The sequence below is a fragment of the Bufo bufo genome, chromosome 3 (genome assembly GCF_905171765.1).
Source record: "Bufo bufo chromosome 3, aBufBuf1.1, whole genome shotgun sequence".
In the NCBI taxonomy this organism is placed as follows: Eukaryota; Metazoa; Chordata; class Amphibia; order Anura; family Bufonidae; genus Bufo; species Bufo bufo.
In genome coordinates, this window is record NC_053391.1 from 179,761,314 (window position 1) to 179,782,782 (window position 21,469).

Below are 21,469 nucleotides of genomic sequence, written 5' to 3' on the forward strand. Positions count from 1 at the left end.
TGACTTCTGAAGGTAATTGATTGCACCAGAGCTTTTTATGGGCTTCCTAACAAAGGGGTGAATACATACGCACATGCCAATTTTCTGTTTTCTATTTCTAAACAATAGTTTTATTTATATATTTTTCTCATTTCACTTCACCAACTTAGACTATTGTGTTCTGATCCATCACATAAAATTCAGATTAACAAAACATTGAACTTAAAGCTGTAATGTAACAAAATATGAAAAGAGTCAAGGGGGGGGGGTGGGATACTTTTGCAAGGCACTGTAGTCTCAGGTATTTCCAACAGTAAGCATGTTATTACTTTTACTAGAATAGAGATTTCTTATCTTTTTAAACAGAATTTACATATAACCCATTTCCCCAGTGAGATGCCGTTTCACAATTACAAATATAATAATTAATGTAGTTTCTGAGAACTGCATCTCTTATTAGCTGCGGCGTGGACATTGTGAGTTTTGGGGATAGGTTCCCCAACACTCGCCCCCCTGCCGATGATTGACAGCTATCTCTCTATTAGGGCTCGTTCACACGACCGCGTGAAACCCGTGCCCGTATTGCGGACCGCATTTGCGGATCCGCAATACACAGGTCCCGTTCCGTGGCCATTCCGCATCAATCCGGAGATGCGGAACGGAACACTACAGAGTGCTTTCTGAGGTTCCGTTCTTCTGCACCGCAAAAAGATAGAGCTTGCGCTATCTTTTTGCGGAACGGAGGGATCGCGGACCCATTTAAGTAAATGGGGCCAAGATCCCTATGCAGCTGCCACACGGCAGGTCCCCGTGCTTAGCGGACCGCAATTTGCAGTCCACAGCACGGGCACGGCTTCACACGGTCGTGTGAACAAGCCCTTAGTCTGTATAATGAGAAGGGTGTCAATAAGGGAGGGCAGACGAGGGTGTGCGGAGCCATCTCCACAGCTCATGAATATGAGGACTCCTTTCTCATAATGCATTGGCTGCAACTAATGGTATCAGAAACAACATTATATACACCGAGAGACATAGTTGGAATTGGCGTGCCTGTCATTACCGTATGCTGCCCTCAGGGAAAGCAGCATAAATTTACTGACAGATTCCCTTTAAGTTTAAAGGGGTTGTCTGGAGGAACAACACTTTTGTAAAAAAAAGGGCCAGGATGAGTTAAAAACAAAAAATAATCATTCCTCGCCGATACCATTCTGACCCTGCTCTGGTGCTAGCTGCTCCCCACCTCCTGGAACTGTCTCAGAACATAGGAAATGGCAGTAAATGTCCACTCAGTCACTCACTAGCTGAGCAGACATTTTCAGCCATTTCCTGTGTGTTGAGCCAGGACCTGGAAGTGAGGGGTGGCAGCGACCAAAGCAGCAGCGGGAACTCTGTGACATAATGATTATTGTCCCATTCTAGCCCTTTTACAAGACTTTTTTAATCCCAGACAGCCCCTTCATTTATAACCTGCAACTGAATCTACCCAAAAATACTCATCTTGGGCTATAAGAGTAGAGGCGCATTTACACTATCCATAGAGCAGCCGATTGTCAGCTGCTCGGTAAGTGGAGGCGAAGTGCTGCATTTACATACAGCGATCTCCTTCATAGCATGAGGACAAGCGATGGATGCCGCTATTAGGCTCCATTCAGACGTCCGTGGATCCGCAAAACACGGACAGCGGCAATGGGCGTTCCGCATTTTGCGGACAGCACATTGCCGGCACTAATAGAATATGCCTATTCTTGTCCGCAATTGCGGACAAGAATAGGACATGTTCTATTTTTTTCAGGAACGGAATTGCGGACCCAGAAGTGCGGGTCCGCAATTCCCTGTCCGGGCAGCACATCGTGCTGCCCCATAGAAATGAATGGGTCCGCAATTCCGTTCTGCAAAATGCGGAACGAAATTGCAGACGTGTGAATGGACCCTTACATGTTCTACAAAATCATTGCTCCTGGGCAGCAGACTGCTGTTTACACTGCACGATCTGCTGCCTGGGAATGATGATTGAAGGGTCTGCACTTCCGATCATTTCAAATCAGCGTGATCTGCGGCGCGTTTAGACGGGCAGATTATTGGGAACAAACGTTTGTTCCTGATAATCGTCCTGAATATTGGGCCGTGTAAATCCAGCTCAACGACCTGCCTTGCTTCTTAGCAGCCTCTGAGAAGACTTACCACAGTACTTATAGAGTTACCTGACAACCGACTAGGGAGGAAGGCATATTTTTTATTTAAGGTGGAGCACTTCCTTTAAAAGGTGTGTAATCAGTTTCACTTACCTCATGTCGAAACACAAAACCTGAGATTCCGGCAATCAGTTCAGCCAGGAATACCAAGGATAGAAACATTGCATACTGCAAGACACAAATGATGTTCAGATAAGGATTACCATCATCATGGAGGAAACCAATATTAGAAGGTCACAGAAATGTAAAACTGCGGAGGGTCACCCACTACAGTATACTGAATTCTGCAAGTGTGCCTAATGTTATTTTTTTTCTGGTGGAAATGTATAAGACCAGTATCAGAATGTCGATTTTGCCTAAGCCTCTGTTCACATATGCATCATGGCTTCCGTTTACAATTCAAGCCACAACATTCGGCCCGATCTCTCATACAACACATGATGGCAACTGATGGGCGCCACTGACTTCCAATAAGGTTTCTTGGGGATTTCCTAGGTTTTACTATAAATAATCAATGAATGGACTACTATCCAGCCAATGAAATTTACAGAATTTGAAACTGAGGTATGTGGTCCGCCCAATTGGATTTCAACATGCCCAATCCACTTTTTTCAGGTGGTAAGCAGCTACCAGGCTGAATTCATTTTCCCGTTTGAAATAAACATACATGTTCAACTGTTCCAAGCATACATATGTATGGGAAGTCAGGAGAGCAAGCATGGCTTGTTCTTGGGACGATGGGAGGCTCTAAGCCAGTGGTTGCGAACCTATGGCACATGTGCCAGTGGGGGCACTCAGAGCCCTCTCTGTAGGCACGCGGCTCTGTGTGGGTCGTGCGTAGAGTTGCCGCCTGTGCACTATTACTAATGAGCGCTTCCATTATGGAGAACTCATTAGTACACCCCCCCCTTCTTTTGCTTGTGATGGTCCTGTCCTGCACATCCAGTCAGCAGCGAGTGTTCCCCGCGGCACAATCAAATGGATGAGGTGAGTTGTTGTTTTTTTGCACAAGAAGAGTAGGGACGGGGGAATCAATAATACTGTGGCCTCTAATGGGGGCATTATTAATACTGAGTGCCACTAATGGAGGAAAAATAATACTAGAGGGCACTAATGGGGGCATTAGTTTTACTGGGGGCCACCAACGGGGGCCTTAATACTGGGGCTACTAATGGAGGGAAATAATACTAGAGGGCACTAATGGGGGCATTAATTTTACTGGAGGCCACTAATGGGAGCCTTATTAATAATGGGGGCCACTAATGGAGGGAAATAATACTAGAGGGCACTAATGGGGGCATTAGTTTTACTGGGGGCCACTAATGGGGGCCTTATTAATACTGGGGCCACTAATGGAGGGAAATAATACTAGAGGGCACTAATGGGGGCATTAGTTTTACTGGAGGCCACTAATGGGAGCCTTAATAATAATGGGGGCCACTAATGGGGCATTATTATTACTGGGGGCCACTAATAAGGACTTTATTAATACTGGGGGCCACTAATGGGGGCCTTATTAATACTGGGGGTCACTAATGGTGGCATTATCAATACTGGGGGCCACTAATGGGGGCCTTATTAATACTGGGGGCCACTACTGGGGCCTTATTAATACTAGGGGGAGCCAACAGGGACATTATTTTACTGGGCCTATGTTAAGCCACGCCCCTACAGCTTAACTTAGCCGATATTTTTCAGTATTCAGGTTACATTGCCGTGTTGGCACTTTGCGATAAATAAGTGGGTTTTGGGTTGCAGTTTGGGTACTGGTCTCTAAAAGGTTCGCCATCACTGATTCAGGCTATTAAAAAGCTTGTTCTGAAGGTGGCCACACACATATTGAGTTGATAAAAATGGACGATTTCAACCATAACCATGTTCGTCGGTTGAAAATTACAGAAAATCTGCCACAAGTTATGCTGCTACAGCTCCAGTGCATGCTGAGGAGTCCTGATATTCATCAGTGAACTCCTCTCCCTGTCCCCTTGCCAATGATTGACAGCATTTTCTCAGCAGCAGGTAGTCGAAAAGATTTGGGGGGACTGTGAATATCAGGACTCATCGGCACGCACTGGAGCTGTGTTTAATATTTTAGCAAAACAGCCGGGTCAATTAACAAAAGTAACCCAGCGTTTTGTTAAGGGACCAGACACTAGTTTATGCAGCCATTAGAGCACCATAAACTGCTGACAGATTCCCTTTAACAGCACACGATTGTTTTAGGCCTAACTGATGATAGCCCATTATGGATTGAAAAGAAGTCGGCTGATTTATTATTTTCGTCTGATAGTCTGACGACAGATCTTTCAATCAAAGGAAGATCATTCGTAAATGAACGATCTTTCTTAGAAAGAACGTTCCCAGAAAGATCTTTGGTCCATCGCCCGGTCTCATTGAACATGTATGGGCAGTCTGAACATCTGCAACGGCCAATATGGAGTAAAATGTGTATGGCCGTGTGTGCGAAACGATGGTCCACCCGACGATTGTTTGTTCAACGGCTCATCAACCATCCAGCGTCTCACTAGTGATTTTAGCAGCTTCTGGCCATGTAAGTTCACTTTATAATCAGCCTTGCATGAACATATCACAGCTGGCTCTCTGCTGCAGCTCCCACACAATGTACTGACAAAAACTGCACAAATTAATTGCTCTATCAGTGCTGAAGAAACAAAGTGCTCGTCCCGTTCTGGCACACTATAAAAAGATATTTCTCCAGGGAGCGCCACGACTCAGAATATGATGGCTCGAGTTCCCTGAGCAGGGAGAATAAAGGCAAGAATATGAAGTTTCCCTCAGTATAATAAGTAACAATTAGAAATAACATAAGGGAAATTCAAGATAAGCTGGCAGTTGCGTCTCTGTACCGGTGTGCTGGTGGGAAAACCTTAACGCCTCTTGCACACGAACGTGCCGTGTTTTGCGGTCCGCAAAGAAGCCGCCCGTGTGCCTTCCGCAATTTGCAGAACGGAACAGACGGTCCATTATAGAAATGCCTATTCTTGTCCGCAAAACGGACAAAAATAGGACATGATCTATAATTTTTGCAGGGCCACGGAACGGAGCAACGGATGCGGACAGCACACGGAGTGCTGTCCGCATCTTTCGCAGCCCCATTGAAGTGAATGGGTCCGCACCCGAGCGGCAAAAAATGCGGCTCGGAAGCGGAACCAAGCCACGATCGTGTGCAAGAGGCCTAAGGCTGTACCTGTGGGCTTACAAGGCGCACAGTCACAGAATTCTGCATCGGGTGGCCAGAAATATACACAGAAAGCGTCTAATAGCGGTGTGCGGTATCTACAAAGGTAACAAGTGCACATTTACTTTATAGTGAAGCTTCACTTTAATTGTATACATTTTTGCATTTGAACAGATTTAGCCTAAAAAACAAAGTACACAATGTGGATCATGTACAAAAATAAGAGGAGATATTATCTAAAAAAAAAAAAAAAATCAAAACACAGATGGTAGGACAGCAGATTTTGATATTCTTTTTCTTTATCATAGAGATTACTTGCTGAGCGCTGTATTTAGCTTTCTTTATTATTGTCTTAGATGAGCCGGTTTTTTTTATAAAAAAAAAAAAAAAAAGCTTGCAGTTTGGCTTCTGTAGCCTCTATGTTCCACAGTACACAGAGAGCTGCAGAAAGGTGTTCTCTGATAAATCTGTCTGAAGGCTTGGTCTCCAGAGCCTCTCTCTCTCTTCTGAAGAAAACTTGTTGAACTTTCATTCAGGAGAGGAAAGAGGGGGGGTGGACTACATCTGTCAGCCAGTCTGAAGAATTTCACTGTGAACATTATTCTGGAGCGGACTATGCATAACCCCCATTTCCCAAAAAGTTAGGACGCTGTTTAAAATCTAAATAAAATCAGAATGGAATGATCAGCAAATCTCATAGACCCAGATTTTATTCACAGTAGATGATTGAACACATCAGATGTTGAAAGCGAGACATTTTACCATGAAAATAAAATAACGCATCACAAAAAAATCCTAAATGTGCCATTTATTTTTTCATGAAATGGTAAAATGTCTTACTTTCAACATCTGCAGTGGCGTACCTCTAATAGAGGAAGACCACGCAGCGCTATGGGGGCCCATGGAGATAGGGGGCCCAGCGGTGCAGGGAAGCCCCACCTCCAATTAAACTTACATAGCTAGTGATGTCATAATCATGTGATCAGAGTAAGTCGTTTTACAGCTAAAGGACCTGCGATGATGTCATCATCATATTATCAGGGCAGGATGTGGAGAGGAAAGATGTTGAACTGCCTGGGGAGGAGCTTCTGTGTGTGCCTGGAGGAGAGGTCAGAGGTGTCCTGGGATTGCCCATAACATCCTAATAATGGGAGTTGTAGTTTTGTCCTACTGTATCCCACTCCATGTAATGTTCACCGATTCCCTACAATAATAATCTGGACATGCTGAGAGTCGTAGTTCTCTCCTCTTATAATATCCACTGATGCTATATAATAACAGTCTGGTAATGCTGGGAGTTGTAGTTCTCTCCTATCCATGTATTGCCCACTCATTTTCAGTAATAAGGCCTGTTTCACACTGCCGGCAGTAGTTCCAGCAGAGAACAGCCTGCCGGAGCAGGGATTGCTGGTGGTTACTGGAATGCCCGTCGGCCCATTTGTGAGAGCTTTGGAGGGCTGTTCTCTGCTGGAACTACTGCCGGTAGTGTGAAAGAAACCTAAACTGGTCATGATGAGACTTGTAGTTCTCTTATCACTATGATGTTCTGCAGCAGCTGAGGTGTGCATTAGGCTTTGTTCCCATTCGCGCTAGTGACGTTCGCTGTTCTGCTCTGTCATAGGAGCACAAAAATGAAATTCATTGTAGTGCCGGATCTGGTGCCTCCGGACATGGGGGCCCAATTCAGATTCTTGCTATGGGGCCCAATGATTTTTATGTACACTCCTGAACATCTGATATGTGTTCTATGATCTATTCTGAATAGAATCTTGGCCTATGAGATTTGCTGATCATTGCATTCTGATTTTATTTACAACTTTTTTGGAACTGGGGTTGTAAAACATAGAACCTGCAGCAGCCAAATGAAGTAAAGTTTTTAACAAAAACATTTTAGACCCAAATACATCAAACTGAAAATTAAAAGAAGTCTCCAACGGTGTCCATAGTCTTCAAGGGCACCCATACATATTGTAGATGAGAAGTTGTACCTGCTTGCACATTGCCTGCAATCACAGGTGAAGCACATGAGCCTCCTCAATCAACGTTAATCTGCAAGTGATAAGATTATTGCAAAAAGGACTTTGTTTTCTTTTTGTATGTGTCCCCAGGGTCATTTTTTTGTTGTCATTTTTGAAACACAAGTCTGTGGATTAAAACCAGGTATATTTTATGGGAATCAGTAGACTTCATGTTTAATGGGTTCAGGTTAAATTGTGATGTCTCACATTAAGAAGCCACATTCCAGCAGATATAATACAAAGCTAAAAAATATCAAAAGTACTACAAAGTGCAACATGGAATCAAAAGAAATTTCATTGAGATCCTGAAAGCTCCTTACCAGTTTCAGCATCCATGGGCTACCACGGCAAGTGGCAAAGCATCCAAAGAGTCCGAAGACAATGATTGTAGTTCCGGTTCCGATGAGGACATAGGGAGCATTGGTGGAGTTTTCAGCAATGAGAGAGATATATGTTCCTAATGTAAGTTTTCCCCACACGCCAACAGCTAGAAGAATGACACCGGTAATCTGTAATACATAAACATAAGAAAATTAAATCAGTCTGTATGAAGTGTACACACCATGGCACAGAAATTTTACTCATGCCAGCCTGGAAAAAATTGGGTCCTAAAATTTGACTTTTGCAAGACTTGGCGTGAATATGTTTGCACTGCTTGGCCTGTCAGTCAAAGCGGTGGGGGTGCGGCACAGCACACAGGCAGTGGAGCTTCAGGGTGCAATGAAGTACAACGGCACCTCCCTCGTTGCACCTGGGGGGTAATTTGCATTCCACAAAAAGTTTTTTTCCTCCGGATTGCTGGCAACTATGGAGATGCCACAGATATGAGACTCTGCTGACAAGCGTGGATCTACAGTGGCCAACCGCTTTACCTACCGGTGTGTGGTGACCGATCCCCTTTAACCCAGTCTATTACACTTTTTTGCCCACAAAGGTACTCAAGAACATATAGGATGTGGCTTTTTTATCATTATGTTGAGATTGAAGTCTTCAAAATAGTTTGAAAAGTAGGTACACTTGTTGTCAGGCCATCTATGAGATGAACATGTCTACAAACATACTGACACGTGGACCTTTTTTGGCGCATCTGGTCAAGAAGGGTCAGATGTGTTAATCTGCAAACATCCTCCCAACTGGAGGGCTACTTAGTTGAGAGCAAGATTCACCCAACGGGATTACCTTGGTATGGCATCAAAAGGCTGCATTAGACCTGCAGATGAAGCAGGTGATTGTCGGGAGGGAAGCTTTCATTTGCGGCAATTGCCTGCTTGCTAGCTAGCTATTACATGCAGCGATCTCCTCCAAAGTATGACCCCCTAATGCTCGTTCCCATACTGACTAGTTGTTTGCCGGCAGCAGATCGTGATTAGACAGCACGATCAGCCGTCGGCAAACAATGATTTTTACTCCTGTTGAAAGCTTTAGATTGCCCGATAAACTAGCTCGTTCATCGGGTAATCGGCGGCAGTATTACACTGCCAGATCACCGCTAACTAGTGTTACAACGACTGCTCATTAGCAATGATTTGCCCGACTATCTGCCGGTGTAAGCTCTAACAATAAGGGTTCTGTCTCCGGCAAGGTCAACATCCCTGCCTCATTCACGCTGCTGCCCTGCCGAAAGCACTGACCTAGTTTTCACAGGCCGAACTCCTGTAGAGCGGTGGACACATTACACAGAAATACCTTTGGGGCAAAATCAAAGTGGAATATTATATTTGAAATGGAAACCATAACTAAAGAACGAAAAGCATGTCCATGAGTAGAAATCCATTTTTAGCTTTTGTTTGTCACACAGCTTATTCTTTTCAACATCGGACAATTACCACCCGCGTCATTTTTCTATTTGTTTCTAGGTAACTTGACCTGAACATCCTCGATTGGCCTCAACTTGGATGTTGGTTTGGATTTGATGTTTTTGCGACCTGTGACTGGTCTTGTGCTTACAATGTATTTATAAGCACTCACCTCTCATCTGTGATTGTTTTATGACTCTGACAAAAGCTGAATGTTCAGAAATGTCCAGTAAAAAATAAAAACTCTGAGGAACTAAGGACATTTATAAGAATGTTATAAGCCAGGAGATTTTTTTCATCTAATGAGAAATGTTCCTTCTTCAGTCTGGTAATTCTTTTTTATTTTATTTCCTGACTGTTACGGACTGGACAAGTAATACCCAAAATGCATCACTACTTTGCAATGTGTTTTCTAATGGAACACGTTTTTTAAAGGGCATCTGTCAGCAGTTTTGTACCTATGACACTAGCTGACCTGTTGCATGTGCACTTGGCAGCTGAAGGCATCTGTGTTGGTCCCATGTTCATATGTGCCCGCATTGCTGAGAAAAATTATGTTTTAGTATATGCAAATGAGAATTACGGGGGTATTACCATTACACCTAGAGGCTCTGCTCTCTCTACAATTGCTGCGCCCTCTGCATTTTTATTGGCACGGCCAGGTCTGATCATCTTTACACTGCCTAGCCCTGCCAGTTAAAGCAGAGAGGGCACACTATTGTGTAAAGAACTGAGGTTCTAGGCGTAATGACTACGCCCCCCGTTGCTCTTAGAGGCTCATTTGCATATATAAAACATTATTTTTCCCCTGCGGACACATACGAACATGGGACCAACACAGATGTTGCCCAGCGCACATGTAACAGGTCAGCCAGCTTCATAGGTACAAATCTACTGACAGATGCCCTTTAATACAATGGACTGAACTACAAATTGGATCTGCTCTAATCTGAGTGAGAATCTACTGCAGGGGTCACTTCAGTTGTTGTGAAATTATAACTCCCAGCATTCACCATTCACTTCTATGGCTGAATACTGGGAGTTGTAGTTTTACAACAGCTGGAGTGCCAGAGATTGCTGACCCTTGCGCTAACCTTACACTGAGAGGAGTCTTCACATTGGTTAGCCCTGCTCTGTATCCTGCTTCTAGATTTAGGCGCTTCTGGATCATGAGGCGTTTCTCTGTCAGATACAAGAAGCAGTGTATCTAGCAGCGGAGGAGACCTTCCACGGTCATTTGAAGGCACACATTCACATTATTGCTAAAGGTCTGCTTTCAGACATTTATTAGCATTTTCCCCACTTCTAGTGCACTCGGTGATCACTCCGGAAATGCGGATGCGGACAGCACACTGTGTGCTCTCCGCATCCATTCCTGCCCCGTAGAGAATGAATGGGTCCGCACCCGTTCAGGATAATTGCGGAACTGGGTCGGACACATTCTACGGATGTGTGAATGGACCCTAATTATTCTGATCATTTTTTATGTATTATTACCAGAAAATGCATTTTATTTTCCACTGCCTCCTGATTACACAATCAGTGTGGCCATTAACCAATAATCACCCTGCTGTGGTTTACGTTTATGTAAGCAGGCTCTATTGAGTCACATGGCATCACGTGCTGGCTGCCGGCAGGATAGAGGACTTACATCACGTTACCTCTCTTCTAGAAACCAGTCCTGAGTTATATGTGCACTGCAGGACACTGGTATATAGGTGGGAAGGGATCTACAGCAGGCAGGCTATAGTCGGGACATTGGAAAGGATCACATCACATTTACACAATGGTATTTGCAATGTAAGCAGCTCTGTTGGCATCTTTATCCTTATCTCACATGATTCATACTATAGCAGGCCACAACTGTGCAAAACCCTGAACACCCGGGCTGTGTATAAAATCAATGTCCCCTCATGTGCTGCTTCACAACTTGGGACTGTAGGTAGTCCCTATCTGCTAAGTACCTGCATAGCGTAGCACCAACAGTGTAGGTCAGAGCTGGTGAAGACCACCATATGGTCTAGTATGTTGCCTGGTGCCCAGGGCTTCAAGCAGGATAACACATTTTGGACAGGACCCTCTCCAGTCCTACTCAGTGTGTTATTGGGGCATCAGGGCTGATACCCACCAGCTATCCAATCTGTATGGCTACCTAGAAAGGTACGTTTGTGTTGAGAGATACTATCGGATACGACAGATGGTTGAGCCACACTGAATATTAAAAGGGTAAAGGCCTATTAAAAAGCACACGTCACCTCTCCTGACATGTCTGTTTTTTTGCATCGCTCTTGTAGCAACAATTCTGAAAAACCTATTATTATACTCAGTGTTGTGCCATTTCTTTATTATTCCTGCTAGAAGTTATGAATGAATTGCTAGCAGTTTGCAAAGAAGGTCCAGATAGGTGTTACCACTTTGTCTGGCATGATCTAATCAGTGCTGCCAATGTCAGACTGTGCAGGGGCACCACCCAACTGATAACAGCCATCGGGAACCTTCATTGCTAGTAATTCATTCATAACTTCTAGAAGGAATAATACAGGGATGGCACATCATTAAGACATAAGAATAGATGCTCCAGAATTGTTATTACATGGGGAAGTAGTTACTACAACAGATATGTCAGGAAAGGTAACAGGTCCTCTTTAAAGATATGATCAAATGATATGGCTTTTACCCTGGAGTTAACGTTTTCCAGACTACAAGACACTTTTTTCCCCAAAAGTGAGTGAAAAGTGGCAGTGCGCCTTATGGTCCGAATTCTAATAAGTGCATAATAGAAGCAGTCATCAGCATGCGGGAAGGGGGGGGGGGGGAGTGAGAGAAGAGCTGCATTGGCTTTATTCACTCTCCCTGGTCTTCTTCCGGGCCCCGCTCTGCAGTGTATCCCAACGGCATACAGTGTCAGGACGTAGTGCACGTAAGCGTGCAATATGACCTGGCACTCTGCAACATCAGGTCACAGTGCAGCGCGGGCCAGAAAAAGATCAGGGAACAGTGAGTGAGTGGCAGCACCGTCCGGAGCAAATTATCTGAGGCTGATGGGGTCTGATCTGAGGCTGATGGAGGTCTAGTCTGAGGCTGATGGGGTTTGATCAGAGGCCTGATGGGGGTCTGATCTGAGGCTGATGGAGGTCTAGTCTGAGGCTGATGGGGTTTGATCAGAGGCCTGATGGGGGTCTGATCTGAGGCTGATGGAGGTCTAGTCTGAGGCTGATGGGGTTTGATCAGAGGGTTGATAGGGGTGTGATATGAGGCTGATGGGGGTCTGATCTTAGGTGAATAGAGCTTGGGGGTATGATCTGAGGTCTTATTCAGATTTGGGTCTTATTCCGATGAGGGTCTGATCTGAGGTCTTATGAAAAATGGGAGTCTGACGAGGACTACTCTGATGAAATTTTTTTTTTTCTTATTTTCCTCCTCCAAATCCTAGGTGCGTCTTATAGTTCGATAAATACTGTAACTACCAGAATGGTTAACCCCAGCTCCAAGTTCTATTCTGTCCATGTTAAGGATTGATGGGCTGCAGGTTATTTACATATACAACACAAATCCCTGAATCACCAAGAGTGGGGAAGGAACAGCTGTTGGCTTGTTCAGCCTACTGCTTACTAATGGTGCCTTCACATGCAGCAGATATTAAGGCTACTTTCACACTAGCGTTTTTGCTGGATCCGGCAGGGTTCAGCAAAAACACTTCCTTTACTGATAATACAACCATCTGCATCCGTTATGAACGGATCCGGTTGTATTATCTTTAACATACCCAAGACGGATCAGTCATAAACTCCATTGAAAGTCAATGGAGGACGGATCTGTTTTCTATTGTGTCAGAAAAAACAGATCCGTCCCCATTGCTCTCCAGTATGAGAACAGAACAGAATGCTATTTGGAGCACTCCGTTCTGTTCAGTTACATTATGTCCCCATTGACAATGAATGGGGACAAAACGGAAGAGTTTTTTTCCGGTATTGAGACCCTATAACTGATCTCAATACCGGAAAATACTAACGCTAGTGTGAAAGCAGCCTAAGGCCTCATGCACATGACCGTATTTTGTTTCCTTGTTCCGTTTTTTTTTTTGCTGATAGGATGCGGACCCATTCATTTCAATGGGTCCGCAAAAAATGCAGACAGCACACCAGTATGTCCGTTCCGTAGCCCCGCAAAAAAAATAGTGCATGTCCTATTTTTTTCTAGTTTGCGGACAAGGATAGACATTATTACAATGGATCCGCAAAAATAACGGATCCGCGAAAAAAAAAAAATGATGCCATACGGACGTCATTTTATTTGATTTTTTTGCGGATCTGCAATTTGCGGACCGCAAAACACATACGGTCAGGTGCATGAGGCCTAAGGCAGACAATTCTGTGACTGATAATCAGTTCCATTCATTTGAATGGAGCAGCAAGCACTTGGAATTCTGCAAGGCCCTTTAAGGTGAATGAAACTGATTTTCAATCGTGGAATTTTCTACCACAAAATCTTTCAACCCAACATATATGGCCCACTTCAGTCTGCTGTATTTTAATGCGCTCTTATTAATCAAATGCCACAATTGTGCCTAGACCTTGTAAAATGCTAAATATTTGGTGCAATTTGGGGTATCTACTTTTAGAATAATCCACTGCACCTAGTTTGTCAAGGGGGTTGCGGCTTGGAGGGAAAGATGCGTGACCTAAGATGCAACATTTTTACCAAAAAGTTTGCATAAAATTATGTCGCAAAGCCAATGCTGCCAGATTTCACCATATCCAGTGTAGGTGAATACTGTTATTCACTGCCGGACCCCTTTGACTACAACGGGATCTGACGGGGATCCAGAGGGCTTACAGTTTTCTGTCCAGCCAAAACCCGGCACTCAGGCCAGAAACTGGCTGGATCATCCCCGCCGGATGCCATTGTAGTCAATGAGGTCTGGTGGCGGTGAGCGGCAGTATCTGGCTATGCTAGATACACTGAAATCCAGAAGGCTGTTCCTCTGCCACAACAGCCGGACAGATTTAAAAAAGGGAGATATAAAAGTAGCCTTAGGCCCCTTTCACACGAGCGAGTATTCCGCGCAGATGCGATGCGGGAGGTGAACGCATTGCACCCGCACTGAATACTGACCCATTCATTTCTATGGGGCTGTGCACACGAGCGGTGATTTTCACGCATCACTTGTGCGTTGCGTGAAAATCGCAGCATGCTCCTCTTTGTGCGTTTTTCACGCAACGCAGGCCCCATAGAAGTGAATGGGGTTGCGTGAAAATCGCAAGCATCCGCAAGCAAGTGTGGATGCGGTGCGATTTTCACGCATGGTTGCTAGGTGACAGTCTATAAACTGTATTATTTTCCCTTATAACATGGTTATAAAGGGAAAATAATAGCATTCTGAATACAGAATGCTTAGTAGGTGATCAATTGAGGGTTAAAAAAAAATAAAAAAATTAACTCACCTTCTCCTCTTGTTCGCGTAGCTCCCGGTCTCTTCTTTACTTCTCAAAAGATGAACTATCGGCTAAAGGACCTTTGGTGACGTCAGATCACATGCTCCAATCACATGGTACATCACCGTGGTGATGGACCATGTGATTGGAGCATGTGATCTGACGTCACCACAGGTCCTAGCCGATAGTTCATCTTTTGAAAAGTAAAGAAGAGACCGGGAGCTACGCGAACAAGAGGAGAAGGTGAGTTAATTTTTTTTATTTTTTTTTAACCCTCAATTGATCACCTACTATGCATTCTGTATTCAGAATGCTATTATTTTCCCTTATAACCATGTTATAAGGGAAAATAATAAAATCTACACAACACCTAACCCAAGCCCGAACTTCTATGAAGAAGTTCGGGTTTGGGTACCAAACATGCGTGATTTTTCTCACGCGAGTGCAAAACGCATTACAATGTTTTGCACTCGCGCGGAAAAATCGCGGGTGTTCCCGCAACGCATCTGCACCTTTTCCCTCAACGCCCGTGTAAAAGAGGCCTTAAAGGGATTCTGTCACCAGGTTTGACCCCTGTCAGCTAAACATATGCTGATGTTCAGGGCGTCTTCATGATTCCTAATGTGGGCTTATAAATGTCATCTGTGGGCTTATTTAGCTAAAAAACAGCTATTACTAACCTGTCAGTCAAACAAATAAGGTGCCCAAGGGCATGTTAATGGGTGCAAGATGCCCGCCGCACCCACCGCCGTTCGTGCCCAGCGCCGCCTTTCCGGACTTCTGCGCCGCCTCCTAATCCTCTGTGCCGCCTCTCGCTCTCCCCTCCTCCTGCCGTAAGATCTCGCGCATACAGGGGTTGAGCGAAGTGCCGGCGCATGCGCACTTCGCTGTAAGAAGCCAAATGGAGAAGTCCGCACGGGCGCATCAGGCAGAGCCCTGTGCACAAGCGCGAGATCTCACAGCAGAAGGAGGGGGGAGGGAGGGAGAGCTAGAGGCGGCACAGAGGATTAGGAGGCGGCGCAGAAGTCCGGAAAGGCGGCGCTGGGCACGAACGGCGGTGGGTGCGGCGGGCATCTTGCACCCATTAACATCCCCTTGGACACCTTATTTGTTTGACTGACAGGTTAGTAATAGCTGTTTTTTAGCTAAATAAGCCCACAGATGACATTTATAAGCCCACATTAGGAATCGTGAAGACGCTCTGAACATCAGCATATGTTTAGCTGACAGGGGTCAAACCTGGTGACAGAATCCCTTTAAAGTTAGACAAAACTTTGTAGCCATGCGCCAAATTTATCATCCGGCATGAGCTACTCTGATAAATTTGGCAGATCAGGTTGCCTGTGTAGGTTTACGCTGTCTGCATTTGAGACAGGATTAGTAAATCTGTCCCAATATGTTTTGTGCCATTTGGGCTAACAGGAGAGCAGCACAGTCTGATGACCGATGACTCTTTAAAGACTTTTGCCGTAGTGTCTCTCAACACTATTTTTTATCAAACCACAATGTTTTTCGCTGCAGCAACAAGTTTGATAGATGGATCACAGTTTGAGACTGAGTGCTGACTTTGGAAAACTGTACCAGGGAAAAGCAACTCAACCCGCCAAGGATAATATAGCAGAGACTAACGGCCAATATCAAGGCATCTGCTTTTGTCATTAAGCTTCTGATGTGGACTAATTTTCAACAAAACAATGTAAATTATAATAATGATACAAGCAATTTCCAGATAGAAGTAGAAACAATGAAAGGCATGGTGGCTAATTGTATTCTTAAAGGGATATACCAAGAATAAGTTAGTATTAAAGGGGTTTTCCATGCTAAAGATATTGGTGGCCTATAATCTGGACAGGTCATCAATATCACATCAGTGGGGGTCTAAGACCTCCACTAATCATCCGTTTTGGGAAGCCGCTGTGCTGGAAACAATACAGTGTACGGAGCTGGAAGCAGACAGCTCCGCACACTGTGTAGTGGCCACGCCAAGGTACTGCAGGTGAGCTGCAGTATGCCAATAACAGAAACTACACAGTGTACACGGCCTTCTACTACCGCTCTGTACATTGTATAGTTTCCTGCACTGCAGCTGATCAGTGGAGGTGCTGTATGCCCGACTCCACTGATCTGATACTGATGACCTATCCTGAGGATCGGGAAACTGCATCTGTAGTCTAGTCTGTCTGACCTATTAAATGATTCATACATACTTACTCCCCACTGCTCTGATCCTGCACACTGGCTTCTTTACTTACAGATGGGGCATAAAGATGGTCATCTTAGCTTCTGCAGCCAATCACTGGCTTCAGTGTTGATGTGTCCCCAGTGTGGAAGACCAGATCAGTGGGGAGCAGGTAGGTATGAATAATTCCATAGGTGAGGCAGGCTAGGGGCTCTTCACATCACTAAATTATTCCCAGAACACCCCTTTAAGGTTTATGCACGTGACGGCACATGAATATATTATGGCCCTGTATAACCTAAAAATTATACAGAGCTGGATACACTCCTGTACGACCCTACCGCACCACCATACGCTTCTGCTATATCACGGTGTTATTCTTCCCTATAGAAGAAGTGCAGTATGTGAAAGAGAAGGTTTGCTTAGACTGTTTTACACCTACACTAACTTTATAGTGATCAGCCTAAGGAAGAATATTTTACGGCTACTGATCCTAACTTAATAAAGTTCTGCATTTCACATCTAAAAAAATCTCTCTACTGCAGAGGTCATCTCTGTCAAGCACAAAGAGCCCCACTTTAGGAAGGTAACAATAAAACGCAAATCCTTCACACCGTGTTTAAACTGACTTCTGCCCAAAACCTGCTAAGTGAATGATACCACGGTTCTTCTTTTTACTCTACACCTCTAGGTGTACCAACTCCATATCTCTGTGGGTCCACTGCCATTCCTAACACGCCTAAAGCTGGTCATAAACACCATGATAATTTAAAGGGGTATTCCAGCAAAAAAATATAAAATAATAATAAATACGTTGGATAGTAATGAAATGGTTAAAAAACAACGTAGCTGATACTCATTCAGCCCCTGCTGCTGGTGTACCAGTGGTGCCCAGGTCCACTTACTGCTGACATCTCAACGAGGCAAATCATGGCTAGGAACGCCAGTCGGCCATTCTCTGGAGGCGGGTCATCACTGCTGCCAGCGATTGGCTGAGCAACATTCCAAGTAATTTCCTGCCGTGTCGAGACAGGAGCAGGAAGAGGAGCGTTGGGGGGGGGGGGGGGCGAGTATAATCGTGTCTTTAATACTTAACCATTTCCTGGCCATCAAAGATCTTTTTTTCTACTAGAATATCTCCTTAAAAGTACATTAGGGGTCATGTATTCATGTTCTAACATAGAAGAGTTGTAAATTATGTGGCAAGCACTGTTTTGCAACAAAATGTATGACTTTTTAGGCTTTTCAGACACCCTTGCTACTTTCCCAAAAAGGTGGAGGGGTTTGGGCAGGAGAAGGCTGGCTACGGGTGGGAGCTCCTCGTACAGCAGAAATCTACTCCAAATCCTGGGTGGAATAGCTTTCTATTCTGGAGGACCGACAGCAGAAAATGTGACAAATGTATTAAGAAATGTGTCGGATCTTCTGCGTATAAAATGCCAGTCTTTAGTAAATAGCTCACTACACACAAGTCTTTTGTTATGGCAGCGCAGGCTGCGGCCTAGTGTGGGACCGCAGATTTCTGTAATAGCACAATTCAGCACGATCGCCAGCTCCATGACTTTAGCCAGAGGCTGTATTTTTCGTTTTTGCCAGGAGTAACCCTTTAAGATGGAAGAATCCAGCTACAAATTGCCGTTTACTAAGCAGCTTTGATATGGTTTGGCATGAAAAACCAAACCAGAATGGCTTAGGATGGAGATCAAAAATGATCTTGTGGTCACAGGGACACTTCCAATAGGCCTGGGGTTGTAGAATACAGACAGATAAGTATGTAGACACTTGGCTGTAGCGGGAAAGTGGTCTACAGACTGGTCTTTTCTGTAGGAAATCCATCCTAGAGGCCAAGATGCAGGCTACAGTGTGTGTACAAATGAAACATTATTACTTAAGGCGACATGCACACAACAGTGACGTTTTAAGAACAGTGGTCGTCTATGGGGTTATTCACACGTAAGTTCTTTTGACGGCCAGTGAATAACGGACGTCGAAAAATAGAACATGGTCTACTTGTCTGTGTTCACTGACCGACAGCCCCCATACAACTGAATAGGACTGTTTTTAGCGTCCGTTTATAAGAAAGGTGTTTCCTGAGGCGATCTGAGGTAATTCAACAAACTTTATTCAGACACAAACAATATAACAAAGGTTATAAACGGTCATATCTATATAGCCTACAGGTGGCAGTAAACATGTTAACATGTATAACTCCTAACAATGGGCATCAGTGAAAAACGTCCAGTATATCCGTTTTAAATGGACGTAGGTTTTCACTGTCGTGTGCATGCAGCCTAAGAGCGATAATCAAAATGACAATCCTAAAAGAGCAGAGTCATAAATCAGGTTCCTAGATGAATCCATTCACTTGCAATGCAGTCCGAACACCACAAATATCTTATGACATGTCATAATGCAGGGGTCAGCAATCCCGGGCAGTCCAGCTGTTGTGAAACTACAACACCCAGCATGCACACCTGCACATGCTCGGCTGTTCACAAAACTCCCATAGAAGTGAATGGAGAATGCTGGGAGTTGTAGTTTCACAACAGCTGAAGTGCCTACAGTTTCTGACTCCTGTAGTAACTAGAGATGAGCGAATGTCAGGTTATGAAATTCGTTCACGCTTTGTTGACTGGTAAAAGGTGAATTGCGTTATGGATTCCGTTACCATGGACCAGAACGCAATTCTATGACAGAATGCATAATTCTATGACGACTCCCCTGCATTACGGAAACGGAATGGATCCGTTTTGAAGCCCATGGACTTCTATTATGACGGAATGAATAACGGAATGCCTCTAAAGACATTTATTTTTTTGCAGAACGGCCATGCAGACATACGGACACAGAATGCACACTGAGTCATTTCTGGTTCGCTTTGTTTTTTGTGGCCCAACAGGGCCGCAAAAATACGTGTGTGTGCATGAGCGCTTAAGGCTGCTCAGTAAAGCCTCATTCACACGTCAGTGTTTCACGGATGTGTGCTGTGAGTGTTCTTCTGCACACGTCCCCATTCATTTTAATGTGTGTATTCAGACATCAGTATCCGTGAGTCAGTGTTTTTAGCACGGATGCCTGCTCTATTTTGTCCATGTTCACGGATCCATCACATCCATAAGGGGCCATTCACACGTCCGCAATTTGATACGGAATTGCGGACCCGCACTTCCGGGTCCGCAATTCCATTACCGAAAAAAATAGAATATGTCCTATTCTTGTCCGCAATTGCGGAACGCACTTTGCCACTGTCTGTGTTTTGCAGAACCACGGATTTAACACAGATGCCATACATGTTGCATCTGTGTTTCACGGATCATTAGAAAGAGATGCTTTGAAAATTAGTTTTCAGCTGTTCAGTGTCAGTGAAACACGGACAGCAAAAAACGGAAACACGGACCCAACACGGATCCTTCATGGACAGCTTCACGGATGCATCACTGACCACCTGCTCATGGATTTGAGCAAGGACACGGACGTGTGAATGAGGCTTAACAGAGGTGCTGCGCTTGGCCGGTCTCCACATCCGGCGCTCATATACAATGTTTTTTAGGAAGTTTTCTTAGCTTCTTATCGGAAGTCACTTTTTGTGCAGTCAGCTTTGTCCAGATATTGTGCCGAGCGTTAAATTACAGTTTCCTCACAGAAAAATGCACAGAATACAAAATGTATTGATACCTACTATCATAGGATAATGTAAGAAATAGACTGCAACAATAGCGTAAAGGTATAGCGCCATATAAGAATCCAAGCAGTACATCAGCCAGCATTTCACAGTACTAAGAACCTTTCAAGGGGGGGGACATTGAAAACGTTTAAATTCTGTTCACATTAGCTTCATGCAGCCTAGACAAAATGGGGTCTGTCAGGTTTCCATTGGGGTTCGTCAGATCTCCTGAATTATCCATTTTGGTAAATACTACTATTCTTCATGAAATTATTCTGGAAACATCTTTATTACCATATTTCCACCTAGTTTATGAATAAATTGACAACTGGGGTCACCCTTTAGGGAATGTCCCTACACACTCTGATCTGTCCAATCACTGTTCATAGTGTCGGGACATGCCGCTGACAAGGGGAATGAACAACCAGTTGTCATATTATTCAAAAATATTCAGGAAGAATAACAGGAACAGCACTACAGACAGTTAGGGGAGATTGCCATTTCATGGTGATTAGAAGTATTTACTGAAATACACGGGAGAGGTGACGGGTCCTTGGGAAAGCTGGTCCAGTGTGGGGGTGGTGTGAAATAAATCACTGGCCTCAGCGGGCACATGACCGGCTGCAGCAGTCATCGATGAACGACATGCGATGCTGACAGAAAGCAAACAATACAAACATGATCAGAGATTTAAAGGGCTCGTCCCATCATGGCCTTTGATGACCAAATGGGAATAACAACAGTAAGCGATGCCTTACCATTTCTGTAACTCCCATACCAGTGCCAGCAATGCCGGCCAGTTCTGTACCGCTGGCTGGTGTCTATTGTGGTTATTCCAATCTCTGCCATGAATGGCCAAGATGGGACTACCCTTTTAAAGCACTACTATCCTGGTTCCCATTTATAAAAGAAGCCTTGACTGTGCCAGATCTGTCTTATAAAAAGGACCCCAAACAGCGTCCGACGGCCATACTGACTTACAATTAGCTCTGCCTGGGTTCCATCAA

General features: G+C 44.4%; 1 protein-coding gene across 1 annotated transcript in view; it reads right to left on the bottom strand.

The window, feature by feature from the left end:
• The window catches only part of TSPAN7 (tetraspanin 7), a 122,494-nt gene that overhangs the window by 21,549 nt on the left and 79,476 nt on the right, over positions 1-21,469 (bottom strand). Inside the window, exons 2-3 of the mRNA XM_040423786.1 lie at positions 7,709-7,897; positions 2,265-2,339 (exon numbers count right to left, since the gene is read on the bottom strand). Coding sequence (XP_040279720.1) covers positions 2,265-2,339; positions 7,709-7,897 — 264 coding nt within the window. The remainder of the gene's footprint in view (positions 1-2,264; positions 2,340-7,708; positions 7,898-21,469) is intronic.